Genomic DNA, 20416 nt, shown 5'->3' on the forward strand with positions numbered 1-20416 from the left:
AAAGGGGGTTGATGTTGATGAGAAGGCCAGTAAAAAAGATGCAGCCAAGCTATCCCGTGCCAACACGCCCACAGTTTCCTGTCACTTTGACCGTAAGTATTCACACCAGTTCCATGCCATTTCACTGGCACTGATTAAACAAGTCTGACGTCACTCCACTTCCTTCCAGGAAGGCTGACCCTAAATTAAGATACAATTAAATTCGCAGACCTTGCTATTTAGCAGTGTATCAAGTCTTCTTTTTTATGATTTATGTATAGCTTTTATGTATTTTATAACACATTTCAACACAAACAGAAGGAAAAAATAAAATAAATAAAAGCAACAACATCATTTTGGTAGGCTGTCATAGTGTAACTGTATAGACAAGCTCGACACTGGTTCATTATCTCCACCAGGCTGAAGGCATGGCTGAGACTATGTTTTGCACCCTGTCTGTCTGTCCGTCCGTCCGTCCGTCCGTCCGTCCGTCCGTCCGTCTGAACAGCTAATCTTCACAGCTAATACAGCTAATCTCACCGTTGGCTTGATCGCAGCGAAACTGTGCACACACACTCCCTGGATGGCAGAGCAGAACCTCTGCCCCAAATCTTTCACATGTGCCTGTTATAGTGCCACCAGGAGGCCGATTCTTGCAAAACACATTTTTTGACAGTACTCGTAAGCTAAATTCCAATCCCCCAAACTCGGTCACTCGCTCACTCTCCTCGCTTCCTCCACTCGTGCCTAAGCCCCGCCCCTGCGAGGAGGAGAGGATTATTTGCGAGGACGGAGTGGTCGACCGGTTGGCCTCACAGGATCGGAATGCACTCGCTAGCGTCATTTCAAAGCGACGGTAAATTCCGCAATCACTTATGACGTCTCATACAGCTGGATCACTGAAACCAGAGGCGTGGATGAAAAAAATACATGCATAGAATAATATGCAGGTATACAGAACAGAAGAATAGATAATTCCTCAATATGGATGGTCACATCGTTATTTTTATAGTTAATGTTGTGCAAAGCCATTTATTTCTGAAGTAGGAATGAAGCGCCAGGATGCGCAAACTTACATTTATAAATGGAATTACCGTCCCTCTTTTTGCTCGTAAAGTCCCCAGAACCCCACCCCCACCCCCCGCAGCAGTCCCGCACGGCACTGCAGTGCATGCTGCTTTGCCACTGTATATAACAGAGTATGTCTAAGTCTGAATTACATCATATTCAGTCCACATAAATAAATACAATACATTATTTTAAACATAATCTTTGTCATAGTCATTTATAGTAGCCCGTGCATTGAGGCATGCACGGAGAGAAAGGCCGGTGTTCAAGTTGGAGTGACCGAGTGGGAGTGAGCGAGTGGCCGAGATTTTCGGTATTGGAATTCAGCTCTACAGATTTTGTCCAAACATCACACAAATCGGTACATAGTATCTCTATTCATTAAACGAAACAGGTCTTTCCGATTTTTCATATTCCATCCTGATTGACTAAGATTGGCTTCAAAAGTTTGCAGGAGTGCTCCGTTTTGAACAAAATGCCTCAAATCATGGACACAGTGTGCAATTTATGTGATTTTTTTAACGCATATTCCCGCTAGGTCGAGGAAGAAATGCCACTTGAACATTTCCAAATCAGCCTCATGGTGGTGCTAAACCAGGCCGACTTATGTAAAACATTTTTGTCAGGCCTACATGAGGCTTTGTCGGTCCCCATTTGCTATCGTTTTCGTCCATATATGGACGAAAACATTTTCTTACATGTCCCTCTTTTTGATTGGCCAAGCTTAGCGTGACGTAGTTTAGAAACCATTCAGATTTCCGGCCATTCAGATTTCAACCACTAGGGGTCTGGCAGTACCAGGTCCCCTGGTTCCCTTGTTTTAATGTTACTCCTTCAGATTTTATCCAAATTTCACGCAAATCGGTACACATGATCTCTATAGTCATGTGATCAACACGGATCTGTTTGATTTTTCATATTCCATCCTGATTGGCTAAGATTGAATTTGATATCTAAAGTTTGCAGAAGTGGCCCGTTTAGAACAAAATGCCGCAAATCATGAACGCAGTGTCCGATTGTGGTGAAACTTTGCTCGCACATTCACACTATGTTGAGGAACAAATGCCACCCTTTTAACATTGCCCTATTATAGCGCCACCAGGAGGCCGATTTTTGCACAAAAGAAAATGTCTATATTACTCCTACAAACATCACGCAAATCGGTACACATTATCTCTATAGTCAAGTGATCAAGACGGATCCGTCCAATTTTTCATATTCCATCCTGATTGACGAATTCCCAACATTGCTGTATTGACGAATTCCCAACATTGCTGGCCCACAATAACCTACCTGACCTGGCGGAGACCTGTGCTCCGAGGAGCGCTTTTTCTAGTTCAAGTCTTCAAGATTTGATTTGTTGGTAATATTTCTGTTTCGATTAATATGTTTATTGAATAAGTGGTAATTACGTTTTAATATGCTGATACACATCATCTCCCTTCAGGGTCATACATGTATCATCTGAGAGTATACGTGTATCAGGCCAGGAATCTCTGTGCCATGGACAAGGACAGTTTCTCAGGTAAAAATAAAGCAATGAAAACGGTCAGTTTGTCAGTCATACAGTGAAAAGAAGCAATACGAAGTAAGGCTTTTTTCACACACATCCCAGGTCACACGTATAACCATATTATGCTGGTCTTCCCCAGATCCCTACGCCCATGTGTCATTTCTGCATGTCAGTAAGACCACTGAGATCATAAAAGCTTCTCTGAACCCCACCTGGGATCAGACACTGATCTTTGAGGACGTTCAAATCTATGGAGACCCACAGGCCATCGCCCACCACCCTCCTGATGTGGTTCTGGAGCTGTATGACAGCGATCAAGTGGTATGCGAGTTCAATCATTTAGAGAACTACAGTATATGAAGTGAATTATTCTTTGAGAATTACTGCCTGTTGCAGTCCCCAACCAGGGACTGTTTAAGATGATTTCACATGGAAAGCAGCTTCACAGCCATAAGACCACTGGCAGTAGACTGCTAAAGACCTTTGTCCACCGGACACTCAGACACATAAACAAACTTGCCAGACAAAAGAAAAATAAGCTTTGGAAACGCTAACGCAACGTAGGGGTGTTAACCCCCCTACGTTTGATTTGCTTTTATTATTGTTTTTATTACTATTACTAATGCTGCTACAATGTCTGAGGAGCCGACAAAAATAGATTTGACTCTTTAAGTACACAAGACGTAACAATAAAGACCATCTTTAAACTGGAGCTCCAGGGTTTATCTTATCTTGTCTTGTCTTGTCCAGGGTAAAGATGAGCCCATGGGTTGCTGTACCTGCCCTCCTGTAGTGAAGCTGAACCCCAGCGTGGCGGTCACGCCCAAGCTGCTGTGGTTCCCCGTCACCAGGAAAGGCCGTGGTGCCGGGGAAATCCTTGTGGCCGCTGAGCTCCTACTAAAGGACAAGGTACCTCATCCCCTAGCACTTCACTCCCCTTGTTTTCCTTCTTGATGCTAGTTTGCAGATATACCTGTACAGTATGTTGGTAACTTGTTCTCTTGTTTTGTTATCTTTTTTTTTCTCTAACACAAATGTTAATAGGCTAATGTGATTTAGATACCATGCTGTTTAGACAGATTGCTTACCTGGTATCCAAGCTTCTTCAAGGCACTACATTGTTCTCTTGGCAGTCGGCACTTCCAAGACTTGTGCCGGCACACAGCGTCTGCTAAATGCCTAAATTGTAAATGAGTGGGGAATATCAGCTACAGCAAGACATTTACAACACTCAAATGTTTGCTATAACTATATATAACTATAACTACTACTACTCTGCCACCAAAATGTGGAATGCCCTGACACCCCCATTAAAGCAGGGGTTGTCAACCCGTGGTCCGTGGACCACTGGTGGTCTGTGGAAGTATTGCATGTGGTCCCTGATCATGCACACAGTGAAGTTCTGGATGAGTTGTCAGGCAGAATTCCCAGAGTTAGCATTTTACCTTTTGTAACTACGTATCTCTGTGACAGTAGTATTTTCATGCTGGCATACCTGAATATGTACAGGGCAAAGTATGTCTGTGACAGTAGTATTTTCATGCTGGCAAGGTTCGAGCCAGAAAATGAGACTCCACTTGCCTGGTACCATTCCATGCTTCATCTTGTGGTGCCGTCTAAAATTATATTCCTTGGCTTAAAAGCAGCCAAAACTTAGCCAACTTAGCCGATGAAACACAACGTCTTTGCATTGATGAGACGTAACATATCCTCTTTATACTTTCGGATAGTGTGTCATTTCTCTTGCTAACTAGCAGTAGATTAAATGTTTAGCGATCTCAAGCAGTCTGTCTCTCTGCACAAGTAGCAGCTGCAATTGATCCAGTAACGACGAATTTATGCTTCGACCTATAACGGTGTTGCGCCCCGAATATATTCAATCTGCGCTGCGTTGTGAGCTTGTAGATCTGCAAAGCAATCCTATGATGAATCATGCTTAATAATGTGATGTTGTAGCCTACGTCTGGCAGAAGGGGGTAATAATAATGAGAATAAAAGTATGTTATTCCATAACTGTATTACTATTCACAAATGGAAAGGGGGGGAAAACTGCTCGTTTACAGTTTATTATGCCACCTATTAGCTTACATTTTGATTCATTCTCTGTATCACAAATGTAGGCCAATATATGTCTTGTAAGGCGTTCTGTCTTGACTCTTGGAGTTCCAGTACATTTTTGAACTATCAATTTCTTAAATTAGCCTTTCATTATATCTCTGCTGTCGGGCAGAAACCAGCTTACTCCAAAAAAACAATATATATTTATCTGGAAATGAAGAAAACCTTATATTTTCCAAACAAAGCAATACTGCCTCATCAAAGTTGGTATTGTGACTTTATATATTGTCAGATACTGCATGTGTCATTATATTATCACCACGTTACCCAAATCCAGCTCAAGTGCAGTTAGGAGGTTTTCTCCATCATTGATAAGAACAGCTGACAATGGATCTCCAAGCTCACTATGCATCACAACGCGTGAATTAATGCCCTGATGCTTCATGACACTGCTTATGTAGGCCTACAATAAGAAGCAGGACTTTATATATTACAATAACTTCTGCAAAGAGGGGTTCACGGAGTTGCAGTTTCAGTAGAACTAGCGAGAGAAATTCTCATTTCTCATTTCTTGTCACATTGGTCTCAGAAAACACTACATAGATTTTAGGTTTTGTCAGAAGTGCTTTTTAATACTTTTCATTGGTTCAATGTGTTTAACCATCACACAGACGTAAAGGGTGTTCAATTGCATTGATTTATGAAAAAAAAATTGTTAGCTGGTTTCTGCCAGACAGCGATGATATTGTTTATTATTTATTATTTATTATTGCTGTGTTCGGGCAAGCCCGAGAATCTGGATAGAATCCTGTAGTGTGTGATGCCTTTAAGATTATCTGATAAAATAATCTTTTAAGATTATCCTGTAGTGTGTGATGCTACCAGATTTCAAAATCGTTTAATATTTAAAAAACCTGTAGTGTAAGGCCAGCTTTAGTCAGGGTGGTGGTTCCTGGTTCTCAACCAGTGAAAACCCCTGCATTAAAGGATGTGAAATTGTGAAACACTGGTTTCTTTCAAAACTGGCCTGAAACCAGCCCCTGATCTATCAGTTGACCACAAGGTCGAAAGACGGTTCATTCACTGTCGCCTTTTTTCCCTTTTCTCCTTTGTACTCATAGTGTTTGTATTTGACTTTTTTGTGTTCCTTTTAGCCTTAACGTCTAACTATTACAGACTTACAGACTAACAGACTAACTATTCGTCTGATGAGTTTTTGCATCTCTCTCTTTCAAGTTAATGTCTTACTGTACCACGTGCAGTGGAACATTTCTAGCTAATAAAGTATTCAATCAATCAATCAATCAATAAAAGACCAAATGATGCTTCTTCAATTTTATAAAAACAAGACTGAGCTAAAGTTGAGCTTCAGTCTGAATCTAAAATGACAGAATTGTGAATCTAATACTGTGGAGAGGCGCTAACACTCTGATGCTTGACCTCCAGGTGACTGAAGGAGACCTGCCCCTGGTCCCTCCCAGGCGGGGAGAGAACCTGTTCATGGTTCCTCAGGGCATCAGACCTGTGGTGCAGCTTACTGCTATCGAGGTACAGTACACCAAACCCAAGCCACCAAGACCAGGAGGGCTGGCTGAGGCAAAAGTTAGCCAAGTGGCCAACTCTGCATCTGGGCCCTAAAAGGCATTTTCCCATAGAACGCCAGAGGAAAGCACAGCTGTCTAATACTATTATGAAGATACCGTGAAGTCTGCATATATGCGTTTTAAAAACATGGCGCTTAACCCATTAAGACCAGGAAGGGAACGCATGTGTGTCATTTTAAGATTTCTTTGGCTATTCAAAAATAGCAGATCTACAAGCTCATAGCACGGCACCGAGTGCCGCGCTATGAGCTTGTATATCAGCTATTTTTTGAAAAATCGTGAAAATTTGTGCAAATCTTTTATATACATTCTTAACTCAAATCTTTGCTTCTGGGGGTCCCTGGAACAAAATATTTTTAGATGGGAGGGGGTCCGCCGACAAATACATATTATTTTGGGGGTCCTTGACATGAAAAAAGTTTGAAAACCATTGATAATATAGCAACATAAGTAAAAAAAAAAACTTTAGGAAAACAAAACTGTTAGGATTTAGAAGACATTTGTAAAATCCCCAGGAGTAAAGATTTGAGTTAAAAACTTAAAAAAGTATATTCAAACTAAAGATTTGCACACATATTCACGATTTTTTGAAAAAAATAGCAGATCTACAAGCTCGTAGCACGGCACTGTGCCGCGCTATGAGCTTGTATATCTGCTATTTTTATATAGCCAAAGAAATCTTAAAATGACACAGATGCGTTCCCAGTCTTAAAGGGTTAAATACTGGAATGAATGGGGCAGGAATGAATGCACACAAAGCTGAGTTAAAGCAGGGGCTCTAGACAGGTCAACCCAGCGGTCGCTGGCAGTAGGAGAGCTCACATGCGGGGAGGAGAAACACCGATACTCAGTGCCCGTCTTTGACAACTTGCCAGTAAATGGTATATACATTTTAGGCAAGAAATATGCCATGGAATTGCTCAATCTTGATTAATTTTACATCTAAAACTGCTAGTTTAAAACTTCACTGTCCAACTAAGGATCAATATTTGGTACGTTCCAGCTGTGTTGATTTTGACAGCAAATTTTTATTTAGCTTTAGTCATAGTCTCTTGAATAAAATTCCATTTAGTTTTATTTAGTCATCTGCAATGTTTTTGTCTAGTTTTAGTCGACTAAATATCATAAGATTATAGTCGACTAAATCTACAGTTGATTTAGTCGACTAAAATGTATTTTGGCGGTGCCTTGATGGCGTTGTAATGGCTGATTTTACATTTGGTTGGTTGCGTCGTAATGGCAGATTTTTTGGGGGCTTTTATGCCTTTATTTGGACAGGACAGTAGGCTGACAGGAAATGTGGAGAGGGATGGGGGGGAGACATACAGCAAAGGTCGTCGGGAACGGGAGTCGAACCCGCGACACGCTGTCATGCTGGATTACCAGCTTTTGTGGTATGCGCCTGGACCGCTAGGCCAGCGGACGCCCGTAATGGCTGATTTTACACTTGGTTTGGCACTTGGTTCTGCAAATAGCAGATTTACAAGCTCACAACGCGTCGCGCTGTGACGCGTTGTGAGCTTGTAGATCTGCTATTTTCATAGCGCAACCAAACAGAAAATGACTTCTACTGGATCTCTTCTCCACTCGTCCCTCACTAACATTTTAGTCTAGTTTTTATTTGTTGACGAAATATATTTAGTCTTCGTTTTAGTCATCATAGCTTAGTTTTTATTTAGTTTTTATTTAGTTTTTGTCAGTGAAAAAATGTCGTCATAGTTTTAGTCAACGAAATCAACACTGCGTTCCAGGCAGCTTATTACAGGTAAACGCACTGTGACATACATAGCCCCCCAACACTGCTCGTTTGCAGTTTGCTCGTACGTGGCTCATACTCTGATGGGCTCGCTCCATGGCAATCTGTGACGTCGGCCCCTCAGAGCATGCATGGACAGTATTGAGCTTTATGTGTCCTAACACCTAGAAGAAGGGTGCATGTACTGGGTGAGAAAGTTCCATTGCAATGAATGACCAGTAGGGGTGTGCCGATAAATTTCACGATACGATACACGATATTGGGCTCACGATATCGATACGATATATGGCACTTTTTTATTATGAAAATATATGGGAGGGCAAAAAGCTTATGAAAATATATGGGGGGGGGGGGAAAAGCATTATTATTATTGCAAAAAAAGAAAAATATACGTCAAAACAATACATATCTTCACGAAAACGTATCGCGATATATCGCGGGACGATATATCGGCACACCGCTAATGACCAGCCATGTTTCAGTGCTACCTCCATTTCTTTTATATCTCCATGACACAAACCAGCCACAGCCCAGATAGCCTGTTAACTTGTTTTGCTACACACTACATGACCAGACAAGTCCAGCCCAACCCTAAGCTATCAGACAGCTAGAGCTATAAATAAAAAAGATTCAAATCACTGTCCCTTTTATGCTCTGTGCCTGTCTCTCGTTTATCTAACCCCCATGGCCCTGTTTTATTACATTCCTCTAACCTGCCTCTGTGTGTGTGTGTGTGTGTGTGTGTGTGTGTGTGTGTGTGTGTGTGTGTGTGTGTGTGTGTGTGTGTGTGTGTGTGTGTGTGTGTGTGTGTGTGTGTGTGTGTGTGTGTGTGTGTGTGTGTGTGTGTGCGCGTGCGTGTGTCCAGATCTTGACTTGGGGTTTGAGGAACATGAAGACCTATCAACTGGCCACGGTTTCCTCTCCAAGTTTGATAGTGGAATGCGGCGGTGAGATTGTTCAAACCGCTGTCATCAGGAACTTCAAGAAGAACCCCAACTTCCCTGGATCTGTGCTGCTCCTCAAAGTGGTACTAATGGCCCTCAGCATGTGTTGAACCTGTCGTACAGTGGTATTTACTGTTTTACACATCTAGATATTCAGTGTATCCCCTCACAGAGTCTTTCCTCTGCACGTAGCTCCTGCCTAAAGAGGAGATGTACACCCCTCCCATTGTGCTGAAGGTAATAGACCATCGACCCTTCGGCAGGAAACCCACTGTGGGTCAGTGCACCATCGACTCCCTGGAGTCGTACCGCTGTGACCCGTATCGCATCAAGAGTGATGTCGTCATGTCTGCTAGAGGTATGTATGCTCTGACTGATGCATATTGACTGTAAGCCGGACACACCGTGATACATAAAGCATGTACTGTTTGCATGCAAGCACACGCAAACACACTGGATGCATACAATATTCATAATTTCCTCTTTTCTTTGGACTCGGTAGTGGCCATGATGTCCCAGGGGGATGTCGTCATTGACATTGAGGACAGAGCCGTTCTAAAACTTGAGGTAAATAATGCACCTGTCACATAGAGGCAGATCTTAACCAAAGGTTGATCTTTTCCCTAATCCCTTATTAACAAGTATCATCCGTTTTCTCCCCTCTGTGCAGATGCAGGAAGAAAAGGTGAGATATATATACAGATACTTATAAGCAAACTAAACCAAACTAAAAACAAAGTATACTCTAACTTACTTTCCATCTTATAGGAGGACGAGGCAGTAGACTGGTGGAGTAAATTCTACGCCTCCATTGGCGAGCAGGAGAAGTGTGGACCTTACCTCAAAAAAGGATACGATACCTTACAGGTGAAGACAAGACATCACAGTTCTCCAAATGTAGTACGCCAGACTGTGCTGTGTTCCCATGAAACCACTTCTTTTTTATTTGTGTGTGTGCGTGCGTGTGTTTCCCAGGTGTATGACTGTGAGCTAGAGGAGGTCCCAGACTTCCAGGGTCTGACTGATTTCTGCAGCACCTTTAAACTCCAGCGAGGAAAGACTGAAGAAGATGAGGATGACCCCTCAGTGGTTGGAGAGTTTAAGGTGATGAAGGATGCATTTTGTAGGAAACTGACAGATCTTGTGCACGTTGTATCTCAGATAAAGACATGGACTGGAAGTACCAGTGTGTGTGTGACTGGGTGAATGTAATGCACATTATAAAGTGCTTAACTGCCTGTGTACAGCTGCTGTTCCTGGCATTGGTCTGCCCTCTGGTGGTGCTTCTTATGAACTGCTGGTGTTTATTACTGTTGCTGACCTGTCACTCTTTTCTTTTTATTTCAGGGCTCATTCAAGATCTACCCCCTGTCTGATGACCCAGGTGTGCCTGCTCCTCCCCGTCAGTTCATAGAACTGCCTGAGAGTGCGCCTCAAGAGTGTGTGGTCAGAATCTACGTGGTGCGCTGCGTTGACCTGCAGCCCAAAGACAACAACGGAATGGTACGGCTTGTATCTAAAGTTGTCGTTGAAATATGAAAATGAACATCTACCCCTCTCCTTGATCCAGACTATTCTACCAGTCTGTCTATCAGATGTTCTGTGTTTTCAAGTAGGTATGCACCTGTAGGAATAAATACTGACCATCACACATAGAAAAGATAGCAAATATACAAATACTAGAGGTTCCTTGATCCAGACTATCACCTTGTCTCCATTAGATTTTCTGTGTTTCCAAGTTATTCACATGTATAATAATTACTGTCCATAGCAAATTGTTTAGATTGGTTTGTTGTTTTTCTACGCTTTTTCCAATAAAGTTATTCTACTATTTGCCTGTCTGGGCCAGTTTGCCTGTCTGGGCCAGTTTCATTTAACATTCCAGTAGTACAGATGTGATTAGATTATATAGCATGACTTATTGTCTATAATATTCCTCCAAATAAAAGTGCATGTCTGACTTTTTACAGTTTTGAGATCGGCTCAGACAGCTGTATTATAATAGAAAAACACAGGTTGACACTATACCATCGGCATGTGATTTTGAAAACAAAAATATGTCAGTATGTCCTTTGCTTTGTCCTGATTTCAGTGTGACCCCTACATTAAGATTACTTTGGGAAGGAAAACAGTGGATGACAGAGATAACTACAAACCAAACACCCTCAATCCAGAGGTTGGCAGGTGAGACGGTGACGTTTCAGTGATGTGATACGTTCTGTACAGATTTTTTATTGTTGCCATACGTATAACATATTGTCTCTATCGAATGGAAACCTCATATTTTCAAAACTGTTACTTTTCATGTCTTCAGGATTCAAATTCAAAAGTAGCGAAAGTAGCAGATCTACAAGCTCAAAACACGTCGCTTCGCGCCGTGTTTTGAGCTTGTGGATCTGCTACTTTTGATGCTCTTGTTCGACGCTGTAGGGTGATCACTTAGGGCACTAATTTACGAAAAAACTTGATGTCTTCCTTTTTTGTCCAGGGTGTTTGAGCTGTCCTGCTTCCTGCCTCAAGACAAGGATCTAAAGGTCGCCGTGTATGACTATGACTTACTGAGCCGTGATGACAAAATTGGGGAGACCGTCATCGACCTGGAGAATAGACTTTTTTCTCGGTTCAGCTCTTATTGTGGCCTGCCACAGTCTTACTGCATGTGAGTAGATACTGTTGGTGTATCTTTATGTGCATGTGTGTAGTCTCTCAAACACTGATCCCTGGTCCTTTTACACATTAATTCAATACAGATGAACTTGCACAGCGTCAAGGGTTTAATTATAGACTGGAAACACACATTTGGATATGACCCAATTGCACAATGTCTGGCTTTGAACAAGAGACAGGCGTTGCATCATTTAATATACTTCTTATATCTCTTAGCTTCACCAGCCAACTCCATCCTATGCCTCCATATGCCTCATGCCATCTTCCGTTCAGTTTGGCGTACTGTATGTACAAAAGGCGCTCTAACAAAACAGAGCTCAACTAAATAAACACAACTGGGGAAGTCACAGGCGTAAGTTTAAATTCACTGTCTGTGTCTACTCTAAAAAGTCTACTTTACTTGCAAACCTCCAAACTGGCAGCCAAACGCACACTCAGACACACAGGTAATATGCCGTCGGAGGAAAGATGAACTAGACCCCTTCATTGTCCAGCCAATCATATAATCCTATATAATGTAGGAAATATATTCTAAGTAATTCATACCATAGCCACCAAAAACACTTGTTTCTCATTGGCTGGCAGGTGTCCCTTAAAATAGGATATTGCGACACCTCAAACATGCAGTTAGATGCTATGGACGACTACTATGGCTAGGCTTATAGATCACGGGTTATAGGACTTGGAGTACAGTATTTTTCCTATAATCACAAGGTCAGAGATTTTCAAATGCATGGATGTGTTTCAGCTCAGGGACCAACCGATGGAGAGACCAGCTGAAGCCGTCTCAGATCCTGCAGAACTTGTCCAGGCTGAGAGGCATCCCGGCTCCACGCACAGAGGCAGACGGCAGCTCACTGTCCTTTGCAGGGAAACAATACAGCCTGCAGGACTTTGGTACTTTCATTTTAACACATTTAGACCGGGAAAGAATCTGTGTCATTTTTAGATTTCTTTGGCTATTCAAAAATAGCAGATATACAAGCTCATACGCGCTACGAGCTTCAAATCTTTGCTTCTGAGGATTCCTGAGAATGTCTTCTAAATCCTGCAGTTTTTTAAAAATATATATGTTTCTATATCAGTGGTTCTCAAACTTTTTCATGTCAAGGACCCCCAAAATTATATTTTCGCGGACCCCGATCTCAAAATATGTTGTTCCAGGGACCCCCAGAAGCAAAGATTTGAGTTACAAATGTTCCCTTAAAAAATATATATATATTCATTGAAATATTTGCACAAATGTTTACGATTTTTCAAAAATAGCAGATGAGCTTGTATATCTGCTATTTTTGAATAGCTAAAGCATAAAATATGGATAAAATGGTTACACAGATGCGTTCCCGGTTTGAATGGGTTAATACATTATGCTGATCTTAGATTTTCTCCACTCAATGCATTGATATAAACCTCCAGTTGGTCTGTTGCAATCACTTTGCAATCACTATTTATATAGCACTTATGATAACACTTCTAGAAAGTGGTTTAACATTCAAAATGGAGAGCTGACAGAATATAATAACAAACAATGAGGTACTGCGGAAGAAAATTTAAACGGAAAACAAATGTCTTGAGGCAGAGAGACCCTTGACTTACACAGTGTGTTGTTTTTGTGTCTGACCCCCTGTTCTGTGTACAGAAGCTACCACGGAGATCCACCAGCATTTAGGCCCAGCCAGAGAAAGGCTGGCCCTGCATGTTCTCAGAACCCAGGGCTTGGTACCAGAACATGTGGAAACTAGGAAACTGACCAGCTCGTACCAGCCCACTCTGTCCCAGGTTAACAACACACTGGAGTTAAACTGCATTATGTAATGTATATAGGTGTACATATAGACAGATGGATACTTTAATGATCCTGAAGGAAATTCCAGATGATGATCAATCATGTTGATAATGGCTTGTGTCACATACGTACGTATGTAGGGCCGAATTCAGATGTGGGTGGACGTCTTCCCAAAGTGCATGGGCTCACCTGGACCTGCGGCTGTCATCACCCCACGCAAAGCCAAGAAGTAGGATTCCAATGACACAATCAAAGTTAAAACAGAAATAAGGTTCTGTGACGTGTCGAGGATTTAAACATGATTGTATGTTCGAAACAGGTACAGCTTGCGGGCCATCGTGTGGAACACCACCGATGTCATACTTGATGAAAAAAGCATAACCGGAGAAGATATGAGTGACATCTATGTTAAAGGGTACTTTGGTGACTTGTGTGACTTTTTACACAAATTCTGTTCATTCATACACAGTCACACTGAATAAAAGATGTCTGTGCTGTGTTTACCAGATGGATGGATGGCAAGGAAGATGACAAGCAGAAGACGGATGTTCACTACAGGTCCCTGGACGGTGATGGAAACTTCAACTGGAGATTCGTCTTTGAGTTTGACTACCTGCCTGCTGAACAGCTCTGTCTTTTCTCACATAAAGTAAGGATGATCATAGAGCAGGAGCTCAGTGCTGAGTGAATCTTCTTCAAGACTTTAAAGTACCATACCAGTCGTATGGCACGTTCAGTCCATTGAGTACGACTCAAAGCATTAGGTTATTTGAAAACGTTTTGAGGAAGCCATTGGTTTCCATTCAAAAGCTGATTTGAACTTTTGTAACTCAAATTTTTGCTTCTGGGGGGGGCCCTGGTACAAAATATTTTGAGATGGGGGTCCGTGGCCAAATACATGAGGCCCTTGACATGAAAAGGTTTGAGAACCACTGACATAGTAATGACAAAGTTTTTTCAAAAAACTGTTAGGATTTAGAAGACATTTTGTAGAATCGGCCTCAGGTCTTAATGGGTTAAGACTTTTTATGGTGTAGTAAATACAATATTTGTCCATGACTGATCTGAGAAAAATGTGGACTTTGTTTTTACAGGACCATTTTTGGAATCTGGATAAAACTGAATCCAGGAGACCTCCTAAGTTGATCATCCAGGTATGGGACAATGACAAATTCTCCCTGGATGACTACTTAGGTAAGGATTCATCATCGAAACTATAAAGTGGACAAAGGGAGATACCATAACTATTGCATCTGAGTACATGATCTGCCCATATCTCTGATACAGGAGCAGTTGAGCTGGACCTTCTCCATCTCATTCCTCCTGCCAAAAGCCCAGAGAAGTGCAGCCTGAAGATGTTACCAGGAATGGCGTCGGGCTCGGCTGTCAGCAAAGTACCACAGTCCAACTCTCTGTTCTCCCAGAAGTCTGTACGAGGCTGGTGGCCGTGTGTGATCGAGCAGGATGGGAAACCTGTGCTTGGCGTAAGTTAAGAGTGTTAACCCATTCAAACCGGGAACAATCAGTGTCATTTTTAGATTTCTTTGGGCTATTCAAAAACAGCAGATATACAAGCTCATAGCGCGGCACCGAGTGCCGCGTTAAGAGCTTGTAGATCTGCTATTTTTGAAAAATCGTGAACATTTTAGCAAATCTTATAAGAATCTTATAAAATCTTACGAATATAAATATTTATTTTTTAAAGCCCTTTTTTACTCAAATCTTTGCTAATGGGGGGTTCCTGGAACAAAATCTTTTGGGATGGGGGTCGGTGCTCAAATATAATTTTGGGGGCCCTTGACATGAAAAAGTTTGAGAACTACTGATTATAGAAACATAAGTTTTTTCTGCAAAAGCAAAGATTTGAGTTAAAAAATATACTGTATATATTCAAAGATTTGCACACATTTTCAGAGATCTACAAGCTCGTAGCGCGGCACTCGGTGCCGCGCTATGAGCTTGTATATCTGCTATTTTTGAATAGCCAGAGAAATCTAAAAATGACACAGATGCGTTCCCGGTCTAAAAGGGTTACAGGTACACTATAAAAAAAAACAGAAAACGTCCCTGAAAGGGTTTTATTCTCTCAGTTTAATCAACACTCAGGATTTGACTGCGTATTGCAGGGTTTGACACTAAGGTCCCTGAGGCCTCTGCCTGTGGGGCAAGGAGTACCGGTCACTTTCTACTTGCCCAAAGGTCATGTCCACACTTGCCGAAAAGTAAATCGTCCATTATAAAACGTTATGTAAAATTTTTACTCTTATTTCTTACTTTCTACTTGCATGCTTGAAACGTTTCCTTAATTGCCAAGTTTGCTGTCCATTCCTGCTTTCATCCTACCGGGTTGCCTCAATGAAAAGCCGTGTTGTGTTCTTCAATAAAGTGTTGACTGCCCACTTGCAAGGGCTTATCATTTAAAGTGGTCTTTCCACCAAAGACAGAGGCAGGAAAGTGCAAGATTGAGCACTGACAGCAGAGTGCACACAGCGCACAGCGGCAGGAGTCAGCTGTGTGAGACTTGTCAGTGTCTTCAACACTTTGTGAGATGGCAGATGAGTTGTTTGTTTGATTGATTGATTACTTTAACAGTTTGCAAATAGTACAGTGGTACAATTATACAATGATGCTAAAAGGATAACCTCCAGTATTAGGGCTTTTTTCCATTGTGGTCCTGTGTATTCAATTCATCGAGACATTTAAAGACATACAACAATATACAATAATATACAAGACATAATCAACACTAGTAGCAATAAAACGTTTATGTACAGTAAACAGTTGGTGGGGGGGGGTCATTTCTGGTGTTAAGCTTAGACTTTAAAGGGACCAGTTACAAATTGCAGACAGGTGCTCTTTTATGGCGGTTTTGAAAGAGGTAAGGCGTCACACTTCTGTTGGTCGGGCATTCCACATTTTGGTGGCATAGCCCACCAATTCAACGCCATGTTTGTGCCGAATCTGGGTTGAACGAGATCAGTGGAGCTCCCTCTGGTGTTGTGCCTGTTTGTTTCTTATTACTTTATTGAAGTAGTTTGACAGGTACATTCTCTGTATAGTCTTAAGTATCTTGAAGACCAGGCCCATTGCAAGTTGCTGTACTCTGTCCTCTACCCTGTTTTCTCCAGAGCTCACCCGACAGCACTGTGTGTGTGTGTGTGTGTGTGTGTGTGTGTGTGTGTGTGTGTGTGTGTGTGTGTGTGTGTGTGTGTGTGTGTGTGTGTGTGTGTGTGTGTGTGTGTGTGTGTGTGTGTGTGTGTGTGTGTGTGTGTATGTGTGAACGCTCTAGCCACGTTCAAGTGTCTCATGTTGTGTTTATAGCGAACTAAAGGCGGTTGCTTCCCCACTCAAACGCACTTACCCGTTGAGCAACCTGAAGGCAAACTTGCCCGAACGTTTCATTTACTTGCCACGGGGGGGGGGTCGGGCAACCGTTAGTGTCAACCCCTATTGGTACCATTAGTGTCTTCATTTAGTTTGTGTATGTGACACTGTCTGTTTGTGCATGTATCACAGGGAAAAGTGGAGATGACCTTGGAAATAGTGGAGGAGAAGGAGATGGAAGAACGGCCAGCTGGGAAGGGCAGAGATGAGCCCAACATGAACCCCAGGCTGGACCCTCCCAAGTAAGGCACTCGACTCATTAAACCAATTACAATTAAAGTGTAAAATGTTGTACCGAAGCACTTATAGGTGTAACTGTGTAACTGTTAGTAATTGTTCACAATAGTACGTCTGAATATTTCCCCTCCACTGTGTTTCTGTTCACCAGCCGTCCCGACACGTCGTTCTTCTGGTTCACGAGTCCGTTTAAGACCATGAGATTCATAGTCTGGAGAAGATTCAAGTGGATCTTCCTCATTGGGATTATCCTCCTGCTGGTTCTCTTGTTCCTTGGGATCATGTTCTACTCTCTTCCCGTAAGATCAAATATTATCATATACAGTATTTACACGTATTATTCTGTAACACATACAGTGGTGGGAAAAGTACTCAAATGTTTCACTTACTGTAAGTAAAAGTATCAATGCTGCAATGTAGAAGTACTCTGTTACAAGTAAAAGTCCCGAATTCAAAATGTACTTGAGTAAAAGAACAAAAGTATTGGTATCAAAATGTACTTAAAGTACCAAAAGTAAAAGTACAAAAATGTTTGAAAATAGCAGATCTACAAGCTCACAACGCGTCGCGATGTGAGCTTGTAGATCGGCTATTTTCAAATAGCCTAGGTATAAAATAGGGCTAAAGTGGTTAATGTATATTTTATAATATAATAATTTATATCTGCAAAGTAACTAGTAACTAAAGTTTTCAAATAATTGTAGTGGAGTAAAAGTACAATATTTGCCTCTGAGATGTAGTGGAGTAAAAGTAAAAGTATAGACAATTGGAAATACTCAAGTAAAGTAAAAGTACCTCAAAATTGTACTTAAGTACAGTACTTGGGTAAATGTACCTAGTTACTTTACACCACTGAAGACATATTTGACTGTCGTTTAGCATCAGTAAATCGTGTGTCCAGTCCTTTCACTGAGCTTGTTCAAGTGGTGCTCTCAGATGAAGGCTGCAATAGTAGTAAATATGTAACTATTGAATTAAATTCATTCTTTGATCCCCAGAACTACATCTCAATGAAGATTGTGAAACCATACTCATGAGGAGCACTGCGCTACAGAGAAGCTGTTTTTTCTGTGGGATCATGAGTCTTCATTAGACTCCCACTGTCTCCCGTGGAAATATGCAACAATGTTTTCTCAGCCTCCAGTGTGCATTGGCTGGTATTTTCTCTCAGATATAATCATTGCTGTCTTTTTTTTTTTTGCACTATTTGTATAACATGCATTTCACTATCTTAGTACTTTGTTTTGATAACATTTCAGAAATTTAGAAACAGTGTCATTCATTATTGGGTCCAAGCACTGAAGGTGCTGGAGCCCTTCCCTATTGGTTTTGTAAGGATTACTCTTCTGTCCCTAAGTATCTGCTGGGTCTCAGCAATTGTAAGACCAAAATGACCAAACTTGCTCAGGTGGGGCCAAAGTTTCAGCCAAAATGCACGTCAATTGATCGTGATGCTATAAGCAACTTTATGTATTGGCCTATACATTCTGATCTGTATGTTATAGAGTCAAAATGTATTTCCCACTGAATTCCAGCTCAGACTTGCCCTAAATTGCCAATTTATGCATGTTGCATCATTTTATACTTAAATGCACTTTATCTTCATACAACATATAACACTGTAGAGCTCAAGACCCTGATGTTCGATAGGAGTGTGTGGAGGGCAGCGATTCAGGAGTCATGAGTTGGTGTTGGTTAGACCGCACTCTCGCATTGCAGATAAATGACTGTTTGTTTACCGGTGTTTAAACCAATGGGTAAGGATTTCGTGAAAAATGTGTGATTTTTCTCAATAGTTGTGTTGACCTACTGTATATTGAGTGTAGATTTGAGATGTCTCTTTAATTGCATTAAGACACTGAGGCCCCTATCTTGCCTTGTGCCTTATGCCCAGGGTTCATCACCATGCTGGCTTGTGGTGGAAATTTGTCAAAGTTCTATTTTTGCCATGGACGTACACATATTACCAGAAACAGCTAGTCATAGTATACTACTAGTGCTGTGGTCCTCAAAGTGGGTTGAGGGACCTTCAGGGATCCTTGAGGTTGGACCAAATGGACCATTATAGGTCTCTAACTCTGAGAGTGTACAAATGGAACCAAATTCCATTCCACATTTTTGTTCCATTTGTAGACTCTCAGAGTTAAGGGGGTCCTTGCAAATAAAAAGTTTGAGAACCACTACTAATCAGTGTCATAAATATTCTGAAGAGAAACTGGAGTCAGACATTCAGTATGGGTCTTATGATCAAAATAATCAACACATAGTTATGTGAAAACAAAATAAAAAAATTCAAACACATTTGTCTGTGTATGGACAAATTGATTGCTTATGCCTTAAAGGAGAATTCCGGACAAATTAAGTGTTATCTTTGATGTCTCGTTACTCACCTACCGATGTGAAAAGTAGCGTTCTTTTTTTTCATATATTCCCCTGTCGTCATTTTTTAAACCCCCTCCGTTGTCATAATGGGAGCGCGTGGCCATTTTTACTATTTTGAAAGAAGAAAAAAAATAGCCGATCTACATTGACTCGTGAGCTTGTAGATTGCCTATTTTCACTGCACGCATGTAGGGTTTTGAGTTCAAATCTCAACTGTGAACAACCAACATTCTTTGTGTCCCCCCCCACTTTCATTTCTTCATCTTCTGAAAGTCATGACCTTCTCATAATTTTTATTCTGTGCTCTTAGACCCTGTTAATTGCCGCTTGCCTATATTTATAATGACAATCATTTTAATAAACATTTTAATTTGTAATTGTTTCTTTTTTTAAATTATTTTTCATATGGCGTGGATGATTTTTTTTTTAAGTGAATGGGAATGCACTGCAGTTTGCAGAGATATCTATGGTATAAGTAGTGGCTGTTATTTTGTTTAGATATATAGACATACAGTAGGTCTATTGGATCTAATTCTAACCAGGGGAAAAAATGATCAGATGTAATTGTAACACATGACATGACCCTGTAAGTCAGAGTTATGGGGGTCCGTCCGCCTAAATCTAAATGCATACCAAACTGTTTGAGAACCACTGAACAATGGGCAGTACCCAACACCAACAGTGGGGGGCAGCAATGCGCCGACGGGCGTCTAGTCTGCCGGAAACTCGAAGGAAGATTCAGCAGCAGGGTTGCCATGTCCGCTTATTGTAAGCGACTTTGGGCTTCTTTATCTGTAAAGTTGCTTGTAAATATTGGCAGTGGCGGGTTGCGTTTTTTGGGGTCTTGTTTTAAAGGGTGGTTGCTTATTTCGGGCTTGCTTCCTAATTTTTAAACCTAGTGGTTATACAATATTGTATTTAAATATTTTAATAAGTAATTTTCCAAAGACCCTCATGTTAACTTAAAATGTAATGTAAAATGTTAAAAAAAAATAAAAAATCTTTTTGGATAATAGCAGATCTACAAGCTCACAACGC

General features: G+C 41.3%; 1 protein-coding gene across 2 annotated transcripts in view; it reads left to right on the plus strand.

Moving 5' to 3' along the window:
• The window catches only part of LOC308100912 (myoferlin-like), a 41541-nt gene extending 21786 nt beyond the window's left edge, over positions 1-19755 (plus strand). For both annotated transcript variants that reach the window (XM_080450093.1, XM_080450094.1), the window contains 24 exons: positions 5-92; positions 2495-2572; positions 2700-2881; positions 3311-3469; positions 6065-6166; positions 8844-9005; positions 9115-9280; positions 9425-9489; positions 9593-9607; positions 9691-9789; positions 9898-10026; positions 10270-10425; positions 11015-11106; positions 11411-11581; positions 12338-12486; positions 13229-13368; positions 13516-13604; positions 13695-13790; positions 13883-14024; positions 14470-14569; positions 14663-14859; positions 16892-17001; positions 17148-17295; positions 17995-19755. In XM_080450093.1, the coding sequence (XP_080306219.1) occupies positions 5-92; positions 2495-2572; positions 2700-2881; positions 3311-3469; positions 6065-6166; positions 8844-9005; positions 9115-9280; positions 9425-9489; positions 9593-9607; positions 9691-9789; positions 9898-10026; positions 10270-10425; positions 11015-11106; positions 11411-11581; positions 12338-12486; positions 13229-13368; positions 13516-13604; positions 13695-13790; positions 13883-14024; positions 14470-14569; positions 14663-14859; positions 16892-17001; positions 17148-17295; positions 17995-18033 (2874 nt within the window). In that variant the 3' untranslated portion in view covers positions 18034-19755. The remainder of the gene's footprint in view (positions 1-4; positions 93-2494; positions 2573-2699; positions 2882-3310; positions 3470-6064; positions 6167-8843; positions 9006-9114; positions 9281-9424; positions 9490-9592; positions 9608-9690; positions 9790-9897; positions 10027-10269; positions 10426-11014; positions 11107-11410; positions 11582-12337; positions 12487-13228; positions 13369-13515; positions 13605-13694; positions 13791-13882; positions 14025-14469; positions 14570-14662; positions 14860-16891; positions 17002-17147; positions 17296-17994) is intronic.
• The last annotated feature ends 661 nt before the right edge of the window (positions 19756-20416 follow it).

Source organism: Gymnoscopelus braueri (assembly GCF_963280865.1).
Source record: "Gymnoscopelus braueri genome assembly, chromosome: 14".
NCBI lineage: Eukaryota > Metazoa > Chordata > Actinopteri > Myctophiformes > Myctophidae > Gymnoscopelus > Gymnoscopelus braueri.